The sequence below is a fragment of the Oncorhynchus masou genome, chromosome 31 (genome assembly GCF_036934945.1).
Source record: "Oncorhynchus masou masou isolate Uvic2021 chromosome 31, UVic_Omas_1.1, whole genome shotgun sequence".
Classification (NCBI taxonomy): Eukaryota; Metazoa; Chordata; class Actinopteri; order Salmoniformes; family Salmonidae; genus Oncorhynchus; species Oncorhynchus masou.
In genome coordinates, this window is record NC_088242.1 from 17,590,837 (window position 1) to 17,613,465 (window position 22,629).

The window sequence follows — 22,629 nt, forward strand, 5'->3', positions numbered from 1 at the left end:
CACACACACATATACAGACACACACACACACACACATACAGTACACACACACATACAGTACACACACACACATATACAGACACACACACATACAGTGCACACACACACATATACAGTGCACACACACACATATACAGACACACACACACACATATACAGACACACACACACACATATACAGACACACACACACACATACAGTACCCACACACATACAGTACACACACACACATACAGTACACACACACACACATATACAGACACACATACATACAGTGCACACACACACATATACAGACACACACACACATATACAGACACACACACACACATATACAGACACACACACATACAGTACACACACATACAGTACACACACACACATATACAGACACACACACACATACAGTACACACACATATACAGACACACACAGACATACTGTACACACACATATACAGACACACACACACACATACAGTACACACACACACATATACAGACACACACACACACACATATACAGACACACACACACACACATATACAGACACGCACACACATACAGTACACACACATATACAGACACACACACACATACTGTACACACACATATACAGACACACACACACATACAGTACACACACATATACAGACACACACACACACATACAGTACACACACATATACAGACACACACACACACATACAGTACACACACATATACAGACACACACAAACATACAGTACACACACATATACAGACACACACACACATACAGTACACACCACACACATATACAGACACACACACACATACAGTACACACACATATACAGACACACACACACATACAGTACACACACACATATACAGACACACACACATACAGTACTCACACATATACAGACACACACACACACATACTGTACACACACATATACAGACACACACACATACAGTACACACACACACATATACAGACACACACACACACACATATACAGACACACACACACATACAGGACACACACACATATACAGTACACACTCATACAGTACACACACACATACAGACACACACACACGCATACAGTACACACACATATACAGACACACATATACAGACACACACACATATACAGACACACATATACAGACACACACACACATACAGTACACACACATATACAGACACACACACACACATACAGTACACACACATATACAGACACACACACACATACAGTACACACACACACACACACACACACACACACACACACACACACACACACACACACACACACACACACACACACACACACACATACAGTACACACACATATACAGACACACATATACAGACACACATATACAGACACACACACACATACTGTGCATTCTGAAAGTATTCAGACCACTTCACTTTTTCTACATTTTGTTACGTTACAGCCTTATTCTAAAATGTAGTAAATAGTGTTTTTTCCTCATCAATCTACACACAATACCCTATAATTACAAAGCCAAAACAGTTATTTAGAAATGTTTGCAAATTTCTCAAATAAAAGATACATAAATATCACATTTAGAAAAGTATTCAGACCCTTTACTCAATACTTTGTTGAAGCACCTTTGGCAGTGATTTCAGCATCAAGTCTTCAGCTATTTTCATGTCTCTCCAGAGATGTTTGATCGGGTTCAAGTGCGGGCTCTGACTGGGCCACTCAAGGACATTCAGAGACTTGTTCTGAAGCCATTCCTGCGTTGTCTTGGCTATGCTGTCATTGCTCTGTTATAAGGTGATCCTTTGCCCCAGTCTGGAGCAGGTTTTCATTGAGGATCTCTCTGTACTTTGCTCCGTTCTTCTTTCCCTTGATCCTGATTAGTCTCCCAGTCCCTGAAAAACATTCCCAGAGCATGATTCTGCCACCACCATGCTTCACCGTAGGGATGGTATTGGCCCGTTTTCTTCCAAATGTGACGCTTGCCATTCAAGCCAAAGAGTTTGCACTTGGTTTCATCAGACAAGGGAAACTTGTTTCTCATTGTCTGAAAATCCTTTCGGTGCCCATTGGCAAACAAGCGGGCTGTCATGTTCCTTTTACTGAGGAGTGGCTTCCGTCTGGCCACTTTACTATAAAGGCCTGATTGGTGGAGTGCTGTAAAGATGGTTGTCCTTCTGGAAGTTTCTCCCATCTACACTGAGGAACTCTAGAGCTCTGTCAGTGTGACCATCGGGATCTTGATCACCTCCCTGACTAGGGCTCTTCTCCCCCAATTGCTCAGTTTGGCCGGGCAGCCAGCTCTAGGAAGAGTCTTCGTCGTGCCAAACTTCTTCCATTTAAGAATGATGGAGACCACTGTGTTCTGGGTGACCTTCAATGCTGCAGTCATTTCTGTACCCTTCCCCAAATCGGTGCCTCAACACAATCCTGTCTCGGAGCTCTAGGGAAAATTCATTCAACCTCATGGCTTGGTTTTTGCTCTGACATGCACTGTCAACTGTGGGACCTTATATATATATATATATATTTTTTTTTAACCTTTATTTAACCAGGCAAGTCAGTTAAGAACAAATTCTTATTTTCAATGACGGCCTGGGAACAGTGGGTTAACTGCCTGTTCAGGGGCAGAACGACAGATTTGTACCTTGTCAGCTCGGGGGTTTGAACTCGCAACCTTCCGGGTACTAGTCCAACGCTCTAACCACTAGGCTACCCTGCCGCCCCATATAAACGGATGTGTTTATTTCCAATGTAATCATGTCCAATCAATTGAATTTACAACAGGTGGACTCCAATCAAGTTGTAGAAACATTTCAATGATGATCAATGGAAACAGGATGCACCTGAGCTCAATTTTGAGTCTCATAGCAAAGTATGAATACGTATTTCTGTGTTTTATTTGTAATACATTTGCAAAAATGTCAAACTGATCAGGAAAAACATGAATTTAATCCATTTTAGAATAAGGCTGTAACGTAACAACATTATGGAAAAAGTCATGGTCTGAATTCACACACACAAACTCACACACACACTCCTTTAGAGCCCACTGCTGTCTAACCATGCTGCCTGCCTGCTATGCCTCAAATGAAACAACCTTTACTGCAGTGGTTTGATCAGACGGCCCCGGGCTAGACCATAAAATAACTTTGCAGCATAATGTTTTACACCTTTTACACCACTTTTCACTTTCTACCCGGCGATAGTCGTCTATTTTTTGTTTGCCCTTTTCTCCTGATTTCCCTGAGAGTCAGTGCTGTTGTCTTCGGTTTAGTCTGCTAGGGTGAGAGGGACCTACGGTGTGGGACCTTGGGTGTGGGACCTTAGGTGTGGGAAATGGGGTGTGGGACCTTGGGTGTGGAACCTTGGGTGTGGGACCTAGGGTGTGGGACTTTGGGTGTGGGACCTTGGGTGTTGAACCTAGGGTGAGGGATGTAGTAAGTCTCGAGGGTTGAACATAGAGTATAGGAACAGTGTATCACATCCCAGCCTTTTCCACCAAGTTTGTTCTTAACATTGCTTGACTTTGTCAAATCTCTATTGAGTCAAACAGACAGTAAAAGGAAATGACACCTAAAATATATAATGATTTTGTAGACTTTCTTTCACAGCCAATCACAGGTTTGCTCTTTGGGCTTTCCAATCTTTTTTTTTAAGCTGCCACCAGTCTGTGCCCTCTAAATGTCAGTGGTGTTTGGTGATGGCACTGAACAATCCCTTGGAGGGCTATTTGTTTCAGCACACTGGCTGTTCCTCAGTATGAGCTTAGTTTGAGTTGACAATTGCTGTGAACTTTACTATCTATTGTTCCTCGATAATCAAATCTCATTTCTGTTAGGACAGTGGTGTCGCCTGGGTAGCAGTGTATTGCAGCAGCTGCTTTTGTGACCGTTAGCCGACTACAACTGTATTTGATCCCCCAGCTAAGCAGTATGAGTTTCCAGGGTTCCATTCTAATCCGTCTTTCTCTCTTGATTTCTTCAATCAAACCCTTTAGATTCTAGGGTATTGATAGTGTGATGGGTTTGGAGGTGTGGATTGGAACAGAAATCTATCTCAGTTTACTTTTAAAATGGCTCTCCTCTCCTCTCTCTCTCTCTATTCCTCATTACTCTATTTCTCTGTTTGAGTCAGATGATTCCATTTTTATGTGTCTGTGTCCAGTATGAAGGAAGTTAGAGATAGTTTTGGAACCAAGGCTAAATATAGTTAGAACAACGACTGGAAATCTACTGATACAGCTAGCATGCTAAAATAGTATCCATGAGTTCATCTGACTCTGAGTAAGTAGAAACGACTGCTTAATCTCGCACTATCCCTTTAATACTTACTATGTCCGGGTGTAAACCGTTCATGACCAGTTTCACTGAAGTTCTTCATTATTATACTGTTAAACTGCCCCTTCTCTCATTCCTAACCCTTTCTTTTTCTCTCTCTTTCCTCCAGACGACGGATGATCTGCTGGTGGCATCTGCGGAGTGTCCGAGCGATGACGAGGACATTGATCCCTGTGAGCCGAGCTCAGGTGGGTTAGGTTAGTCATCTCTTTTTATTCCTCTTCTCTCTTGGTGTCGCTGTCAGTCAGTCTCTCACCGTTCCGCCAGTCCCTTCCCTACCACCAGTCTGTCACCGTACTGACAGTCCCTTCCCTCCCACCGGTCTGTCACCGTACCGCTAGTCCCTTCCCTACCATCAGTCTGTCACCGTACCGCCAGTCCCTTCCCTACCACCAGTCTGTCACCGTACTGACAGTCCCTTCCCTCCCACCGGTCTGTCACCGTACCGCTAGTCCCTTCCCTACCATCAGTCTGTCACCGTACCGCCAGTCCCTTCCCTACTACCAGTCTGTCACCGTACCGCCAGTCCCTTCCCTACCACCAGTCTGTCACCGTACCGCCAGTCCCTTCCCTACCACCAGTCTGTCACCGTACCGCCAGTCCCTTCCCTACCACCAGTCTGTCACCGTTCCGCCAGTCCCTTCCCTACCACCAGTCTGTCACCGTACCGCAAGTCCCTTCCCTACCACCAGTCTGTCACCGTACCGCAAGTCCCTTCCCTACCACAAGTCTGTCACCGTTCCGCCAGTCCCTTCCCTACCACCAGTCTGTCACCGTACCGCAAGTCCCTTCCCTACCACCAGTCTGTCACCGTACCGCTAGTCCCTTCCCTACCACCAGTCTGTCACCGTACCGCAAGTCCCTTCCCTACCACCAGTCTGTCACCGTTCCGCCAATCCCTTCCCTACCACCAGTCTGTCACCGTACCGTAAGTCCCTTCCCTACCACCAGTCTGTCACCGTACCGTAAGTCCCTTCCCTACCACCAGTCTGTCACCGTACCGCAGGTCCCTTCCATACCATCAGTCTGTCATCGTACCGCCAGTCCCTTCCCTACCACCAGTCTGTCATCGTACCGCTAGTCTAAAACCATACCGCCAGTCTCTCACCATACCGCCAGTCTGTCACCGTACCGCCAGTCCCTTCCCTACCACCAGTCTCTCACCGTACCACCAGTCTCTCATCATACCGCCAGTCTCTCACCATACCGCCAGTCTCTCACCCTACCACCAGTCTGTCACCGTACCACCAGTCTGTCATCGTACCGCTAGTCTCTTACCTACCACAAGTCTGTCACCGTACTGCTAGTCTCTTCCCTACCGCCAGTCTGTCAACATACCGCCAGTCTGTCACCTTACCGCTAGTCTGTCACCGTACTGCTAGTCTCTTCCCTACCGCCAGTCTGTCAACATACCGCCAGTCTGTCACAGTACCGCTAGTCTGTCACCGTACTGCTAGTCTCTTCCCTACCGCCAGTCTGTCAACATACCGCCAGTCTGTCACCTTACCGCTAGTCTGTCACCGTACTGCTAGTCTCTTCCCTACCGCCAGTCTGTCAACATACCGCCAGTCTGTCACAGTACCGCTAGTCTGTCACCGTACTGCTAGTCTCTTCCCTACCGCCAGTCTGTCAACATACCGCCAGTCTGTCACAGTACCGCTAGTCTGTCACCGTACTGCTAGTCTCTTCCCTACCGCCAGTCTGTCAACATACCTCCAGTCTGCCACAGTACCGCTAATCTGTCACCGTACTGCTAGTCTCTTCCCTACCGCCAGTCTGTCAACATACCGCCAGTCTGTCACAGTACCGCCAGTCTATCACCGTACTGCTAGTGTATCACCGTACCACCAGTCTTTCAACGTACCACCAGTCTCTCCGTCAGTCTCTCACCGTACCACCAGTCTCTCATTGTACCATCAGTCTCTTTTTGTACCACCAGTCTGTCACCATACCACCAGTCTGTCACCATACCACCGGTCTCTCTGTCAGTCTCTACCCATACCATCAGTCTCTCTGTCGGTCTGTCACCATACCACCAGTCTCTCACCATACCACCAGTCTGTCACCGTACCACCAGTCTCTCACCGTACCACCAGTCTCTCACCGTACCACCAGTCTGTCACCGTACCACCAGTCTGTCATCGTACCGCTAGTCTCTTACCTACCACCAGTCTGTCACCGTACTGCTAGTCTCTTCCCTACCGCCAGTCTGTCAACATACCGCCAGTCTGTCACAGTACCGCCAGTCTTTCACCGTACTTCTAGTCTCTTCCCTACTGCCAGTCTGTCAACATACCGCCAGTCTGTCACAGTACCACTAGTCTCTCACCGTACCGCCAGTCTCTCACCGTACCGCCAGATTCTCACCGTACCGCCAGTCTATCACCGTACTGCCAGTGTATCACCGTTCCACCAGTCTTTCAACGTACCACCAGTCTCTCTGTCAGTCTCTAACTGTACCACCAGTCTCTCCGTCAGTCTCTAACTGTACCACCAGTCTCTCCGTCAGTCTCTCACCGTAACACCAGTCTCTCACCGTAACACCAGTCTCTCATTGTACCATCAGTCTCTTTTTGTACCACCAGTCTGTCACCATACCACCAGTCTGTCACCATACCACCGGTCTCTCTGTCAGTCTCTACCCATACCATCAGTCTCTCTGTCAGTCTCTCACCGTATCACTAGTCTCTCTGTCGGTCTGTCACCATACCACCAGTCTCTCACCATACCACCAGTCTGTCACCGTACCACAAGTCTGTCACCGTACCACTAGTCTGTCACCGTACCACCAGTCTGTCACCGTACCACCAGTCTGTCACCGTACCACCAGTCTGTCACCATACCACCAGTCTCTCACCATACCACCAGTCTCTCACCGTACCACAAGTCTGTCACCGTACCACTAGTCTGTCACCGTACCACCAGTCTGTCACCGTACCACCAGTCTGTCACCGTACCACCAGTCTGTCACCGTACCACCAGTCTCTCACCGTACCACCAGTCTGTCTCCGTACCACCAGTCTCTCACCGTACCACCAGTCTGTCACCGTACCACCAGTCTCTCACCGTACCACCAGTCTCTCACCGTACCACCAGTCTCTTTGTGAGTCACGATCACACTCAGTCAGTTCACCACCAAGGTTATTAAGGCTCTTTATTGAAGCTACTGTAGTTTAGTGTGTCACTATAACACTGTTTTGATTCAGTCAATGTTGGGCGTTCTATTCCAGTTTACTTTTTTAATTGGCTGAATTGAAATGGACTTGACCCACAACCTTGCCTCACACCACATCTGTCAAATATCAATTCATAGAAGTAAATGCCTAATGGTAATCATCATACTCCACAGTGATTCCTAAAGATCATATCAATGAGTGTAGACAGGCTGTTCTGACTTCACTTGTTCAGTAGCTAGCTAGTTGATTCATTTTTAGATTATCTCATTTGGGACAGGTATGAATATATTCAATATTGAATAAACATAATCCTAATCATCTGATGTTTTCAAAACCGGTCTCTGGTTCCACTATAAGTGTGTATAGCTAATACATGTTTTTTTCCCTTGTAGGCTTGTTGAGTCCCAAATGTAATGAATTACAGTAAACTCATAACAGCCAGTCAGTAGGACTAGCATGCTGTTGTGTCACGTACGCCAGCGTTTAGGAGGCGCTGATTACACATGACATCTTGTGGAGCGCTGTCATTGTTTTTGTATTGTCTCCTAGGAAAACACATAAACACACAAACACTCACACACACAATCTCACATACTCTCGCTCACACACAAAGAGACGACACGCACGGGGAAACAAACAAACAAACAAACACCCTCTTAACAGTAACTGTCCTCTGAGACAACACAACAACACTCTCGCCTCTCTCGTGATGAAACTCTTTTTTCAGCCAAGCGCCTTCTAGTTCAGGTTCAAGGATGCATTTACTGACAGACTATAAGTCTCCATGTTTACCGATTCACTCTGAAAGGTGAAAAACTCAATCGTTTACTAACACCATGTTTACCGATTCACGCTGAAAGGTGAAAAACTCAATTCTTTACTAACACCATGTTTACCGATTCACTCTGAAAGGTGAAAAACTCAATCGTTTACTAACACCATGTTTACCGATTCACTCTGAAAGGTGAAAAACTCAATCGTTTACTAACACCATGTTTACCGATTCACTCTGAAAGGTGAAAAACACAATCGTTTACTAACACCATGTTTACCGATTCACTCTGAAAGGTGAAAAACTCAATCGTTTACTAACACCATGTTTACCGATTCACTCTGAAAGGTGAAAAAACTCAATCGTTTACTAACACCATGTTTACCGATTCACTCTGAAAGGTGAAAAACTCAATCGTTTACTAACACCATGTTTACCGATTCACTCTGAAAGGTGAAAAACTCAATCGTTTACTAACACCATGTTTACCGATTCACTCTGAAAGGTGAAAAACTCAATCGTTTACTAACACCATGTTTACCGATTCACTCTGAAAGGTGATAAACTCAATCGTTTACTAACACCATGTTTACCGATTCACTCTGAAAGGTGAAAAACACAATCGTTTACTAACACCATGTTTACCGATTCACTCTGAAAGGTGAAAAACTCAATCGTTTACTAACACCATGTTTACCGATTCACTCTGAAAGGTGAAAAACACAATCGTTTACTAACACCATGTTTACCGATTCACTCTGAAAGGTGATAAACTAAATCGGGATGCTTGACTAGCAATAATAGCTACATTCTGAAAGCTTTGTGCTAACATAGAGTATCCCAGCAAAAATAAGTCGTTTTGAAAATGTTTCTCATAAAATAGCTTCTAACCTCAATGCCAGGTACTGTAGACAATTTGTAAACAAATTGAAAGCATTTCTCTGTTTACTTTTTGGTACCGCTGCTAGGGAAGGAGGCTTTGACATATTGCTTGCTGACACAACTTGCACTATCAATCTTACGATAATAAACCACATATTGAATTGCAGAATATCTACATTTCTTAAGAAGTGAAATGCAAGTTCTGTAATCATACTAACAGATACAGTAAAACCTTCTAGACGACACTAGAATCCAGCTTTTTAAACATGTATTGCTAAATGTTAACTTATGCTACATAAACACAGTGCATATTGTACATACAGTGTAACCACATTTCTCCTGATAATCTGTGTATGTTTATAATGTTCCTATTACCCTGGAATTGAATCTTCCCACCTTGCCACAGATAGCAGGTGACCCTGGTGCTTTTCTAATGAGCACCGAGTGGATCGACAGAAAGGGAGAACTACTAGGTCCAGACGTAAGGCCTTAGCTCTCTCTGTATCGATCTGTATGCAGTAATAAAGCCAGAACTAAATGAATGTCTACCCCACAGCACTCTCAGACTACTGTTTGTCCTTCTCTTGTACATCCAGGCTGTCCATCTGTCTGTATTGGTGTAGTCTGTTGTACCAGTACTGGTCTGTTAGGCTACATACTGATGATCTAATACCCAGTGTTCATACATTTATCACAGTCCAGGCTGGACACATCTAGACTGCTCATATACCCAAGGAGACTGTTCCATGTTAGATCTGCTTACCTTAGTCAAGAAAGCAATGCAATGAGATTTTTATTTGTTACTTTATTTAACTAGGCAAGTCAGTTAAGAACAACTTCTTATTTACAATGATGGCCTACCCCGGCCAAACCCTAATCCGGACAACACTGGGCCAATTGTGCGCCGCCCTATGGGACTCCCAGTCACGGCCGGTGGTGATACAGCCTGGAATCGAACTAGGGTCTGTAGTGATGCCTTTAGCACTGAGATGCAGTGCCTTAGACCGCAGCATCACTCGGGAGCCCAAAATGAGAGAGATGAGTACATTAACCAAGTCAATTAGTTAGCATTACAGGTTTGCATTTACCACATCATCTCATAGTTTAGTGAGCATCGCAGCATAGTCTCTGTCTGTGACAAGGTGATCTGTCAAGGGAAAGAGTGTGCTCCAGTGTGGATGCTTTGGAGGCACACACTCCTTCCCGAACAGAATATCCTAGGTATCCTTCCTTTCCCTCTCTTGCTAGTGAGGGGAGACTTGACACCGGTTCTGCTGGGCTCCCCTGGTGACAGCTGTCTAACACCACATCCTGATTAATATCTACGTTCAGGGCCATTCACACACTTGGTGGAGCGCTCAGCACTGGATCTGTGACAGTGCAGCCAGCCAACCATGAAGGACTGGATCCTCTGTCACTGATGCAGCCTAGGACAGTTTCTCAGGTTACTGTTACTGTACTGTCCCACTCCTTGCTATGGTGCTCCCCTTGGCTCTCTATGGTGCTATGCTCTCCTTGGCTTGCCTTATTATTATTCAACCATGCTGGTCATTTATGAACATTTGAACATCTTGGCCATGTTCTGTTATAATCTCCACCCGGCACAACCAGAAGAGGACTGGCCACCCCACATAGCCTGGTTCCTCACTAGGTTTCTTCCTAGGTTTTGGCCATTCTAGGGAGTTTTTCCTAGCCACCGTGCTTCTACACCTGCATTGCTTGCTGTTTGGTTTTAGGCTGGGTTTCTGTACAGCACTTTGAGATATCAGCTGATGTACGAAGGGCTATATAAATACATTTGATTTGATTTGATTTGCTATGCTCTCCTTGGCTCTCTATGGTGCTATGCTCTCCTTGGCTCTCTATGGTGCTATGCTCTCCTTGGCTCTCTATGGTTCTATGCTCTCCTTGGCTCTCTATGATGCTCTCCTTGGCTCTCTATGGTTCTATGCTCTCCTTGGCTCTCTATGGTGCTATGCTCTCCTTGGAAATCTATGGTGCTATGCTCTCCTTGGCTCTCTATGATGCTCTCCTTGGCTCTCTATGGTGCTATGCTCTCCTTGGCTCTCTATGGTGCTATGCTCTCCTTGGTTCTCTATGGTGCTATGCTCTCCTTGGATATCTATGGTGCTATGCTCCCCTTGGCTCTCTATGGTGCTATGCTCTCCTTGGCTCTCTATGGTGCTATGCTCTCCTTGGATATCTATGGTGCTATGCTCTCCGTGGATATCTATGGTGCTATGCTCTCCTTGGCTCTCTATGATGCTATGCTCTCCTTGGATATCTATGGTGCTATACTATGAGTTTTCGAGATGCTCTTATCCAGAGTGAGTGCATACATTTCCATACTTTTCTTACTTTTTCGTACTGTACTTGGTTTTTTAAATTAATAAAGCACTGTAGAATTTCAATACTCTGCAAAATGACTATGACTATTAAAAGGAGTTGTAGAACTTTTCCCCATTATTAGGAAATTACCTAAATGACCTTGACTCTGACCCGGTAAAAGTGCAGAACATCACTGTCAAATAAGATAAAAGAAGGCTAGAGGTAAATAACGCACAAGACGATTCCATTTGGGGAACTTTCCCATGGCAGCAGACTCTCTCTCTCTCCCTTTCTCTCTCTGTCACCCTCTCTCTCTTTATTTTGCCCTTTCTCTCGCTCTCTACCTCCCCCCTCTTTCCCTCACTCTCTCTCTCTCTGTCGCCCTCTCCCTCCCCCTCTCTCCCCCAAGGTCAATTATAGATCATGCTGTAGGCTATATCACTGGACACTCGTCCCACAGCGGCCTCACCCCACCTTCTCGTCCCTCAAACCCCCGACAGCCATCAAGTGACATCGATCAGGCCAGCTTACTTATTGCCCTGCTTTATTTCTCTTACCTCTGGGAGGAAGTAAACTGTGGCAAGCTGCGAGTTAGTGCATCACAAATCGCACCCTGTTTCCTATTTAGTGCACAACTTCTGTATGACCTGGACCTATAGGGTGCCATTTCGGATGCATCCCCGGAGCCAGCAGCACGAGGTTCATTCACACAGAGCTAATCTTCCAGCAGGAGCCGGATTAGATCACACTGCAGCAAATTGAATCATCTCCCTGGTCCCTCTGGTTGAAGAGACCACATAGGGATATATATGGTGAAGAATGGTGGTATAGGGCTAGGGGCTGAGTATAGAGCTGTGCTGGGATAGCCTGGGGCTAGGGGCTGAGTATAGAGCTGTACTGGGATTAGCATGGGGCTAGAGGCTGAGTATAGAGCTGTGCTGGGATAGCCTGGGGCTAGGGGCTGAGTATAGAGCTGTGCTGGGATGGCCTGGGGCTAGAGGCTGAGTATAGAGCTGTGCTGGGATAGCCTGGGGCTAGGGGCTGAGTATAGAGCTGTGCTGGGATAGCCTGGGGTTAGGGGCTGAGTATAGAGCTGTGCTGGGATGGCCTGGGGCTAGAGGCTGAGTATAGAGCTGTGCTGGGATAGCCTGGGGTTAGGGGCTGAGTATAGAGCTGTGCTGGGATAGCCTGGGGTTAGGGGCTGAGTATAGAGCTGTGCTGGGATAGCCTGGGGCTAGAGGCTGAGTATAGAGCTGTGCTGGGATAGCCTGGGGTTAGGGGCTGAGTATAGAGCTGTGCTGGGATGGCCTGGGGCTAGAGGCTGAGTATAGAGCTGTGCTGGGATGGCCTGGGGCTAGGGGCTGAGTATTGAGCTGTGCTGGGATTAGCCTGGGGCTAGGGGCTGAGTATAGAGCTGTGCTGGGATTAGCCTGGGGCTAGGGGCTGAGTATAGAGCTGTGCTGGGATAGCCTGGGGCTTGGGGCTGAGTATAGGGCTGCACTCTTAGAAAAAAAGGTCCCGCCTTCGGAGAACCCTTTGAAGAACTTGTTATGGTTCCAGATAGAACCGTTTTGGTTCCAGGTAGAATCATTTTGGGTTCCATCTTGAACCGTTTCGACAGAGGGTTCTACGTGGATCCTAAAAGGGTTCTACCTGGAACCAAAAGGGGTTATCCTATAGGGACAGCCACAGAAACCCTTTGGAACTATTTTTTTCTAAGAGTGTGGGGCTGGGATCAAGATTAGATCACATTGCAGCAAATCCTCCCCGTGGGCCCTCTGTTTCAAGACACCACATAGTGATACAGGGATTCATATGGATGAAACTAGGCTGTGTGTGTATCAACTGTATCTTATCTACATACTGTCGTTTTTTTTAATGGATGTGTGTGTTTCTGTTCACACATTTTTATTTACCTTGTCTCTCCACATCTGTTAATAGTTATTCCAAGTCTTCTGTGTCGTGTGAAATATACAATTTATCACAGCCTAGCCAACACAAGAAGGCTGGGGATGAGAATCCAAGTAGTATGAAGGCTGCTATCATACTCACCCCACAGCGTTTCAGCAAATTATCTCTCGCCCCCCTCCTTACGTTCTCTCTCTCCACCAACCACTTGCCTTTAGGCAGGTTAAGGTTAATCATCTACATGTTTTCTCTCTTTCATCTTCGCTCCTCTAATTTCCATCCCCCAGCCTTTTACATAGCCTTTTACATCACATTGACATCAACACAGCCACCAAAGTGTTTAACATTTGGTGGCTAATATGTTTGGTTTATAAAAGAGAGTGAACAAAAACGACATAGAAAAGGCCCATAAATCAAAACGGTAAATGGCAGTGACAGGAAAGGCAAAGCACCCTGTAAATAAAATAAAATAGTATGGTAAAATATTGTTTTATAGTAGCGCTTAGATTAATGAAATAATAACACAATGCTGCTGGCTTGGGAGGTCACTGCCCACATATAATAGGCTATTCAATCATACCCAGCAAGAGGTCTCTCTCCTTCTCTCCCTGTGTTCTCTTCTCTGTTCCACTGCTGAGCACCATGCTCCATGCACCATGCTCCATGCACCATGCATGTCAATAGACCTTACTCATGCCATGGCCATGAGCATTCCAATTCCAGCTTGGGAAAATCCAGCTTCGGAAAATCCAGCTTCAGAAAACAAGGCAACGGCCTATAGAACGCCAACCACTGTAGCACATTATTTAATTAGGTGCTGCCTGGCAGACATGTTAAGCATTGTCTGTGCTTCAGACCCTTGAATTGACTCTGCTTGTTGGCCTTTAACAGATGAAGCTATGCCAATTCTTCCACCATTGTAGTCAATATTCTGTGAACCATGTTTGCAATATTTTGTTATTTTCTTCCATTTGATGTTGGCCTATCTCTTCCTCGGTGGAGATAAACACCAGACACGGCTTACTGACACACATGCATGCACAAATAATAATAATAATAATAACTTGTCTTTGAGGGAACAGGATTTCCCAGTCATGTCTGCTTGGCTGTCAGACCCCACCCCTCCCTCCTCTCCCTGTATGCTGATTCCTCTCTATTCATATTTTCAATTATTTCTTACTCCTTTCCAACCTCCTTCCAACCATCCATCTCTCTGGCTTTGCGTCAGCGTCATGAGCATGCTAGACTTTGACGCTAAGGCATTTCCGCATCCCAAATGGCACCCTATTGCCTATATAGTGCACTACTTTTGACCAGAGCCCTATATAACGAATAGGGTCGCTTTTGGGGATGTAACCAATGTGTCTGTTTATTCGTTTTGAGTGGCAGATGCCAGATTTAACCCTAGCAAGGGGGAAACGAGGACAAGAGGAGCTCGCCTCAGCGGTGGTTTTTCGAAAAACACAACTCCCTGGACCCTTCTCTGGGTTCACCAAGTGGTGGAATTGCTTTCTGCGGAGACATTAAACAAACCGAAAAGTAAACACTTGCTGTATACCCCCCCCCCCCCCCCCACCGCCCTGCGTGATTCCCTTTAGGAAAGGTCTATGATGCATGAAATGCATTATTGCCCTAGCTAAAGGAATGGAATAACATCCATAAAATATTGTGGCGTTACCTTTTAGTCTTCCAGCAGGCAGCAGCGGCCTCGCTCTGGCATTGTCCCCATTGTCCCCGGCCAAAAGGGCAAATGCTCACTCACACAGAATATATTTTTTTCAGTATAGGCTACTACAGCAGTTTCATTATAATCATCGTAAGTTTATGAAGAGGATAAAGAGAATATAGATAAATTGCCCAAAAGACCAAATGCTCACTCATACCAGAGTCAAACCATTGGACTCATGTTGTGCTCTGTTCAACAACAACACACATCTAGTGATTTACACTAGGCACTTATCAGGCTTCCTCTAATCATTGTGAGTTTATGAGCATATAATCAAGAAAGAAGACTAGAATCTGATACAGGACGAATATTATATATATTCATCATTAATATGAATGAATACCTTATTGCCCCCTGTTTTCCTCTCATTGTTACAGTCTATCCATTTTTCTCAAAAGAAAACCAGGACTGAGGATCGGATACAGTTCACAGCAGAAACAAAGTATAGAAATCACTAGTTTACTGTGTGCACCTTTTATTATTCATGATGACATTAGTACACATTTATGAACATATTAACCTACTTGGCATACATTTCATCATGCCATTCATCACTGTATCCATATCCCCCCACCCATCCATCCAGGACTTCTTCTAGCTAAAGCAGCCACTTGGGTTGTGTCCAAATTGACACACAATGGCTCTGGTCAAAAGTAGTGCACTATATAGGAAATATGGTACCAATTCGGATGCACCCTGAGTTTAGCTGCGGTCATCCAGAGACAGAAAGCTTCCATATGCCCTACTCTCATTTCCTGTCCCTCTCTCCCTTGGACCCTGACACGCTCACACTAAGCATTATGGGTAAAAGGGCTCCAGATCTCCGCTGCACCATTTACTTGGAAGGTCAAGCACGGTTTATTAATCATCACAGCATTGGTTGAACTCATTTCATGCTCGCTCGGTCAGTTCTGTGTTCAATTCACAGTCCTGTGAGCATTATCAGATAGCCAGAGTCACTCTGGGCTCGCACATGCATGCCTGAAATCAGACACACTCAGGTCCACACTCGGGGTCATGGAATGACGTAGGCCAAGGCCAGCTTGCCTTACTGAAAGTAAAGGGAGGGATGGAGGTAATCGATGGATGGATGAATATAGGGGTGAATGGCGTCACCTCTTCTTCTCATGGACAAATGGCTAATTAAAGAAGTGACAGAAGATTGAGTTAAGTTAATATCTAAAGACAGACTTAATACCTGAGTTAAGTGTAAGTAAGGAAAAGATGGAGGGATGGATGGGTAAATAAAGGAAGCAAGCGAAGAATGGATGGTGTCACTTCTTCGTCTCGAGGACATTCAGCTAATTAAGGACAAATGTAAAACCATTCTTAAGTGAATATGTTAGGAAAGTAGCAGCTCAAGCAGTGGTTGAGTTGATAGAGTGATGGAGGGATGGGGTCACTTCTTCTTAAATGCTTCTCCAGTGTTTCCAGATTTATATTAGATTTGACCTATAATTAACCTATAATTAATTACATATGAGTGAAATTGTTTTCCTTCCAAAAAACGTTAATGAAGTATATAAAAAAACAGATTTTCTGTGTTGGAATAGTGTGGGTGTACACCGGTCATTAAAAATATGCATGCGAGTAGACCACTGATTAGACTGCTCATCCTCCTCAGGAGGCCAACAACATTATTTTGGTATAAATTAACAGAACATGAAGTGAGATTTTCCTACTGGACAGTTACGTACTTTAAGGACAAATGTAACACCTGTTTGTTACTTAACACAGCTTACACCAGCAGTAGGATGATACAGATGATCTGTCTGTCCGTGAAGGAAGAGATAGACAGATGAATGGATGGCATTACATCTTCTTCTCTCATTTGAAGAGGAGAGATTATAAGTAATACCATTTTGTGTTGGGCCTTCTGGAAGGAAGCTATACTCCAGCAGTAGGTTGCTACAGTGACCTTTCTACCAGGGCTGATCCTCTACTGTGGTGTGACAAATCTGAGTTTGACAGCTGATGATTGTGGTGAGGAAATGTCGGCGCTACTGTACAACTAATCTGTGTGTATTACAGTGATGTGTCAGTAAGATAGCCAACCTCATTTTAGCTGAAGACATACCGATATTGTAGTAATTTCATTGTAGGAATATATTCTGCCCCACCTGTTTAGAGCCCCACCTGTTTAGATAAAAAAATATATAATATTGTTTCTAGCAAAACACATAGTCTTAACGTTAACAGTGAAGAGGTGACTCTGGGATGCTGACCTTCGAGGCAGAGTTCCTCTGTCCAGTGTCTGTGTTCTTTTGCCCATCTTAATCTTTTCTTTTTATTGGCCAGTCTGAGATATGGCTTTTTCTTTGCAACTCTGCCTAGAAGGTCAGCATCCCGGAGTCGCCTCTTCATTTTTCACGTTGAGACTATGTGTTTTGCTAGAAACAATATTATATATTATATATATAAACAGGTGGGGCTCTAAACAGGTGGGGCTCTAAACAGGTGGGGCTCTAAACAGGTGGGGCTCTAAACAGGTGGGGCTCTAAACAGGTGGGGCTCTAAACAGGTGGGGCTCTAAACAGGTGGGGCTCTAAACAGGTGGGGCTCTAAACAGGTGGGGCTCTAAACAGGTGGCGCTCTAAACAGGTGGGGCTCTAAACAGGTAGGGCTCTAAACAGGTGGGGCTCTAAACAGGTAGGGCTCTAAACAGGTGGGGCTCTAAACAGGTGGGGCTCTAAACAGGTGGGGCTCTAAACAGGTGGGGCTCTAAACAGGTGGGGCTCTAAACAGATGGGGCAGAATAACGGGTCGCCACTGGACCACACTGTGTTGTTACTTTCTTGAGTAAAAACCCTTGATTCCTACCCTTTAACTGTAGTACTGTATTACTATTAGTACATCACGCTCCTGTACTGTATCGTACTATATTTTCCCATCCCAAGGATGTCAAATCCCAATATACTGTATGTATTGTAATATAACTGTATCTCCTAGGGTAACATACATGTATATTTCTTGTCAAACCAGTGTACAGTAAAGCGAGAATTGTATAGATCTACAGTAAATCCATCCAGGTGTAGATGAAAAACGACAGGGTAAATGACAGTGCATAACCAGAGCACATCTCTCAATGCCATCAATCCCACTAAAGGAAGGTCAGTCGGGCCTGTATCCGTTCATTATAGTCTAAGTAGTCCTGTTTGCTCCGTTACTCCACAACAAGGAGAACATGAACAGGTCTCACCCTCACCTGAAGCATCCCTTTCCCCTTCCCCCCTCCGCCTCACCCGTCCTCACTCTCTATGTTCCTTCCTCAGCACTCACATCCCTCCTTCCTTAACTCCCTCTCCCGTCCATGTTTTCCCCTTCATCCACATCCCTTCTCCCATTCCCTACTCTCCATTTCTCCCCCTTACTTACCTCCCCCCTCTCCAATCCCATTCCCTGCTCCCCATCCCTTACCCTGCCCCCCCAGCCCCACGCTCTCACTCCCATTGCAAATTGTCAAACAAATGAACCCCTTCGCCAGGGACAAATGAGGAGAAATAGTCTTTAAAGAGGACCATTTATTTAAATCCCAACTGACAGGGTGGAATCTGTGATCCCATTTCGCTCCTCCTTGAGAGAAGTAGAGGATGAAGGGGGGTTGCATCGAGCATTTCAAAGATATTTAAATGAGTAGTCCCAGTGCAACACAGCTAATGTTACAGAGAGGGGGAGAGAGAGAGAGAGAGATGGGGGGGGCAGAGAGAGAGAGAGAGAGAGAGAGATGGGGGGCAGAGAGAGAGAGAGAGATGGGGGAGCAGAGAGAGAGAGAGAGAGAGAGAGAGAGAGATGGGGGGGCAGAGAGAGAGAAAGATGGAGAGAGAGATTACGTAGAGAGAAAGCTGAGAGAGAGAGAGAGAGAGAGAGAGAGAGAGAGAGAGAGAGAGAGTCTATATTATTTAAAAACTTTTGTGAGTGTTTACTTGTTTTGGCAATGTAAACATGTTTCCCATGCCAATAAAGCCCTTTGAATTGTATTTAATTTAAATTGAGAGAGAGAGTGTGAGAGAGTGTGTGTGTGAGAGAGAGAGAGAGAGAGAGAGAGAGAGAAAATGCAGAGGGAGAAAGAGAGAGGGAAAGATGGAAAGAGAGATTGCTAAGAGAGAGAGAGAGAGAGAGAGAGAGAGATGGGGTCTCTTTAGTTTGACATCTACAGAGGAAGAAAGAGACCCAGCTAGAATTAAACAGAGAAAAGAGAATCCTCCTATGACTGATTTTATTCAAAGCAGAGACATATCACCATAGCTGTCGCTTCGAGGACATACAGTAGACCGTCAGAGCTACTAGACCACCTTTTCAATACCTAATTTTGCCTCATTTCATTCCAACTACCTCTCACAGTGCCTTTCATACACCGACACTGCCGCAATTTAGTGCCATACCATTACGTTCTGCTCAATCATATGTATATATCATGGTGAATAAGAGTCATATGATATCTGCTTGTCTCATTTTCTGTCTCTTTTTTCCCGATACATTGGTGTATCTCCTATCTCTCCCGCTGAAAACCCAATCCAACCACCCAGCAAGGCCCCCGACAGCCTTGCTGAGGGGAAATGACTTGTGACTAAATGACTGAAACATTACACTTTGTCGGATGGGTTATAAAACATGAATAAAACAGCAGGGTTTTTTATTATGGCCAGGAAATGGTCAAAAGTAGTGCACTATCTAGGGAATAGTGTGCCATTTGGGAGGCACTCTAAGAGTTTCAACCAGAGATGAAATTAAGATAGGGAGAAAGGTTGTTCTGGTAGCTTTTACATCAGTTCACTCCCTAAAAAGTTTCCCCCTTCAGTTCACAGTATCTCTCTCCACATCACGATATCTTTCTCACTCTCACTCTCTCTCTCACTCTCACTCTCTCTCTCACTCTCTCTCTCACTCTGACTCCCCTTTCCCCCCTCTCTCTCTATTACTCACTCTTTCTATCTATCTATCTCACTTCACCTTCCATACCCCTCCCATCTCTCACTCTCTCTCCCCTTTCCCCCCTCTCTCTCTATTACTCACTCTTTCTCCCATCTCTCACTTCCATCCCCTCTCTCACTCTCACTCTCCCCTCTCCCCCTTTCTCCCCTCTCTCTCTATTACTCACTCTTTCTAGCTATCTATCTCGCTTCACCTTCCATACCCCTCCCATCTCTCTCACTCTCACTCTCACTCTCTCTCCCCTTTCTCCCCTCTCTCTCTATTACTCACTCTTTCTAGCTATCTATCTCGCTTCACCTTCCATACCCCTCCCATCTCTCACTACTCACTCTCACTTCTTTCCCCCTCTCTCTCTATTACTCACTCTTTCTAGCTATCTATCTCACTTCACCTTCCATAACCCTCCCATCTCTCACTCTCACTCTCTCTCCCCTTTCCCCCTCTCTCTATATTACTCACTCTTTCTAGCTATCTATCTCGCTTCACCTTCCATACCCCTCCCATCTCTCTCTCTCACTCTCACTCTCTCTCCCCTTTCTCCCCTCTCTCTCTATTACTCACTCTTTCTAGCTATCTATCTCGCTTCACCTTCCATACCCCTCCCATCTCTCTCTCTCACTCCCACTCTCTCTCCCCTTTCTCCCCTCTCTCTATTACTCACTCTTTCTAGCTATCTATCTCGCTTCACCTTCCATACCCCTCCCATCTCTCTCTCTCACCCGCCCCCCTCTCCCTGTCTCTCTCTCTCCCCTGCTGTACCATCATGAAGCTAGGCTCTCACCACTTTAAGGTTGTTTTTTGTCCGTCTAATTTTACCCTTGGGTACGCTTGAGTAGAGTTTATAAGAGCGGCCATCATTTTAAACACTTGTTTCAGGCGCCATTTCTCCCTGGGTTTATAATTTCCTTCGCTTTGCCTTGGTGATGGACTGTTAAAGAAGATACAGGCAGATGCAGAGAGGAGAGTGAAGCATTCTGGGATGGGAGCGATATGGGATGGCACTACCTTGACATATGAATAAATAGTTGAAGTTCCGCACTCAAAAAATGGATTTTCAAAGTTCCTTTATGCTATTTTATTCATTAAGGACAAATGAAAAGACCAACATTGTCTGTTAAACAATCGTCAGTGTTCGTGACTACCTCCCCATAACTATCTTTCTCTCCACCCCAACTAAAGGAAGGAAAGGGAGGGGGTCCAGACATACACCAACCCTCCACCTGAATAGCAACCCTCTAGCTGGATTTTGCTTCAACCTAACCCTAATCTTATACATCTGATTCTACTAATGAGCTGCTCACTATGACCTTGATTAGCTGATTCAGGTGTGTTACAACAGAGAGATACAGTTGAAGTCGGAAGTTTACATACACCTGAGCCAAATACATTTAAACTCAATTTTTCAACATTCCTGACGTTTAATCCGACTAAAAATCCCTGTTTTAGGTCAGTTAGGATCATCTCTTTATTTTAAGAATGCGAAATGTCAGAATAATTGTAACGGTTCTCGTCTGGTGAAGGTGAAGCGGACCAAAATGCAGAAACGAAAAACGAAATACTCAAAGAATATGGCTGCCTAAATATGGTACCCCCCCCCCCCTAAGGTGCGGACTCCCGGACGCACATCAAAACAATAGGGAAGGGTCCGGGTGGGCGTCTGTCCATGGTGGCGGCTCTGGCGCGGGACGTGGACCCCACTCTATCAATGTCTTAGTCCCTCCTCCTCGCGTCCTAAGATAGTCCACCCTCGCCGCCGACCATGGCCTAATAGTCCTCACCAAGAACCCCACTGGACTGAGGGGCAGCTCGGGACTGAGGGGCAGCTCGGGACTGAGGGGCAGCTCGGGACTGAGGGGAAGCTCGGGACTGAGGGGAAGCTCGGGACTGAGGGGCAGCTCAGCACTGCGAGGAAGCCCAGCACTGAGAGGAAGCTCAGCACTGAGAGGAAGCTCAGGCAGGTAGTTGGATCCGGCAGATCCTGGCTGGCTGGCGGTTCTGGCAGATCCTGGCTGACTGAAGGATCTGGAAGAGTCTGGTTGACTGGCGGATCTGGAAGAGTCTGGTTGACTGGCAGATCTGGAAGAGTCTGGCTGACTGGCAGATCTGGAAGAGTCTGGCTGACTGGCAGATCTGGAAGAGTCTGGCTGACTGGCAGATCTGGAAGAGTCTGGCTGACTGGCAGATCTGGAAGAGTCTGGCTGACTGGGGGATCCTGGCAGACTGACGGATCTGGCTGCTCCATGCTGACTGGCGGCTCTGACTGCTCCATGCAGACTGACAGCTCTGGCGGCTTCTTGCAGACTGGCAGCTCTTTGCAGACTGGCAGCTCCTTGGAGACTGGCAGCTCCTTGCAGACTGGCAGCTCCTTGCAGACTGGCAGCTCTGGCTGCTCCATGCAGACTGGCAGCTCTGGCTGCTCCATGCAGACTGGCAGCTCTGGCTGCTCCATGCAGACTGACAGCTCTGGCTGCTCCATGCAGACTGACATCTCTGGCTGCTCCATGCAGACTGACAGCTCTGGCTGCTCCATGCAGACTGACAGCTCTGGCTGCTCCATGCA

At 45.9% G+C, this 22,629-nt stretch overlaps 1 protein-coding gene across 22 annotated transcripts in view; it reads left to right on the top strand.

The window, feature by feature from the left end:
• LOC135523501 (neurexin-1a) overlaps nt 1-22,629 on the top strand; it is a 608,692-nt gene that overhangs the window by 571,206 nt on the left and 14,857 nt on the right. For 14 of the 22 annotated variants that reach the window (XM_064950217.1, XM_064950216.1, XM_064950225.1 and 11 more), the window contains one exon: nt 4,455-4,542. In XM_064950217.1, coding sequence (XP_064806289.1) covers nt 4,455-4,542 — 88 coding nt within the window. The remainder of the gene's footprint in view (nt 1-4,454; nt 4,543-22,629) is intronic. The other 8 variants (XM_064950219.1, XM_064950227.1, XM_064950222.1 and 5 more) reach the window with 1 other exon arrangement.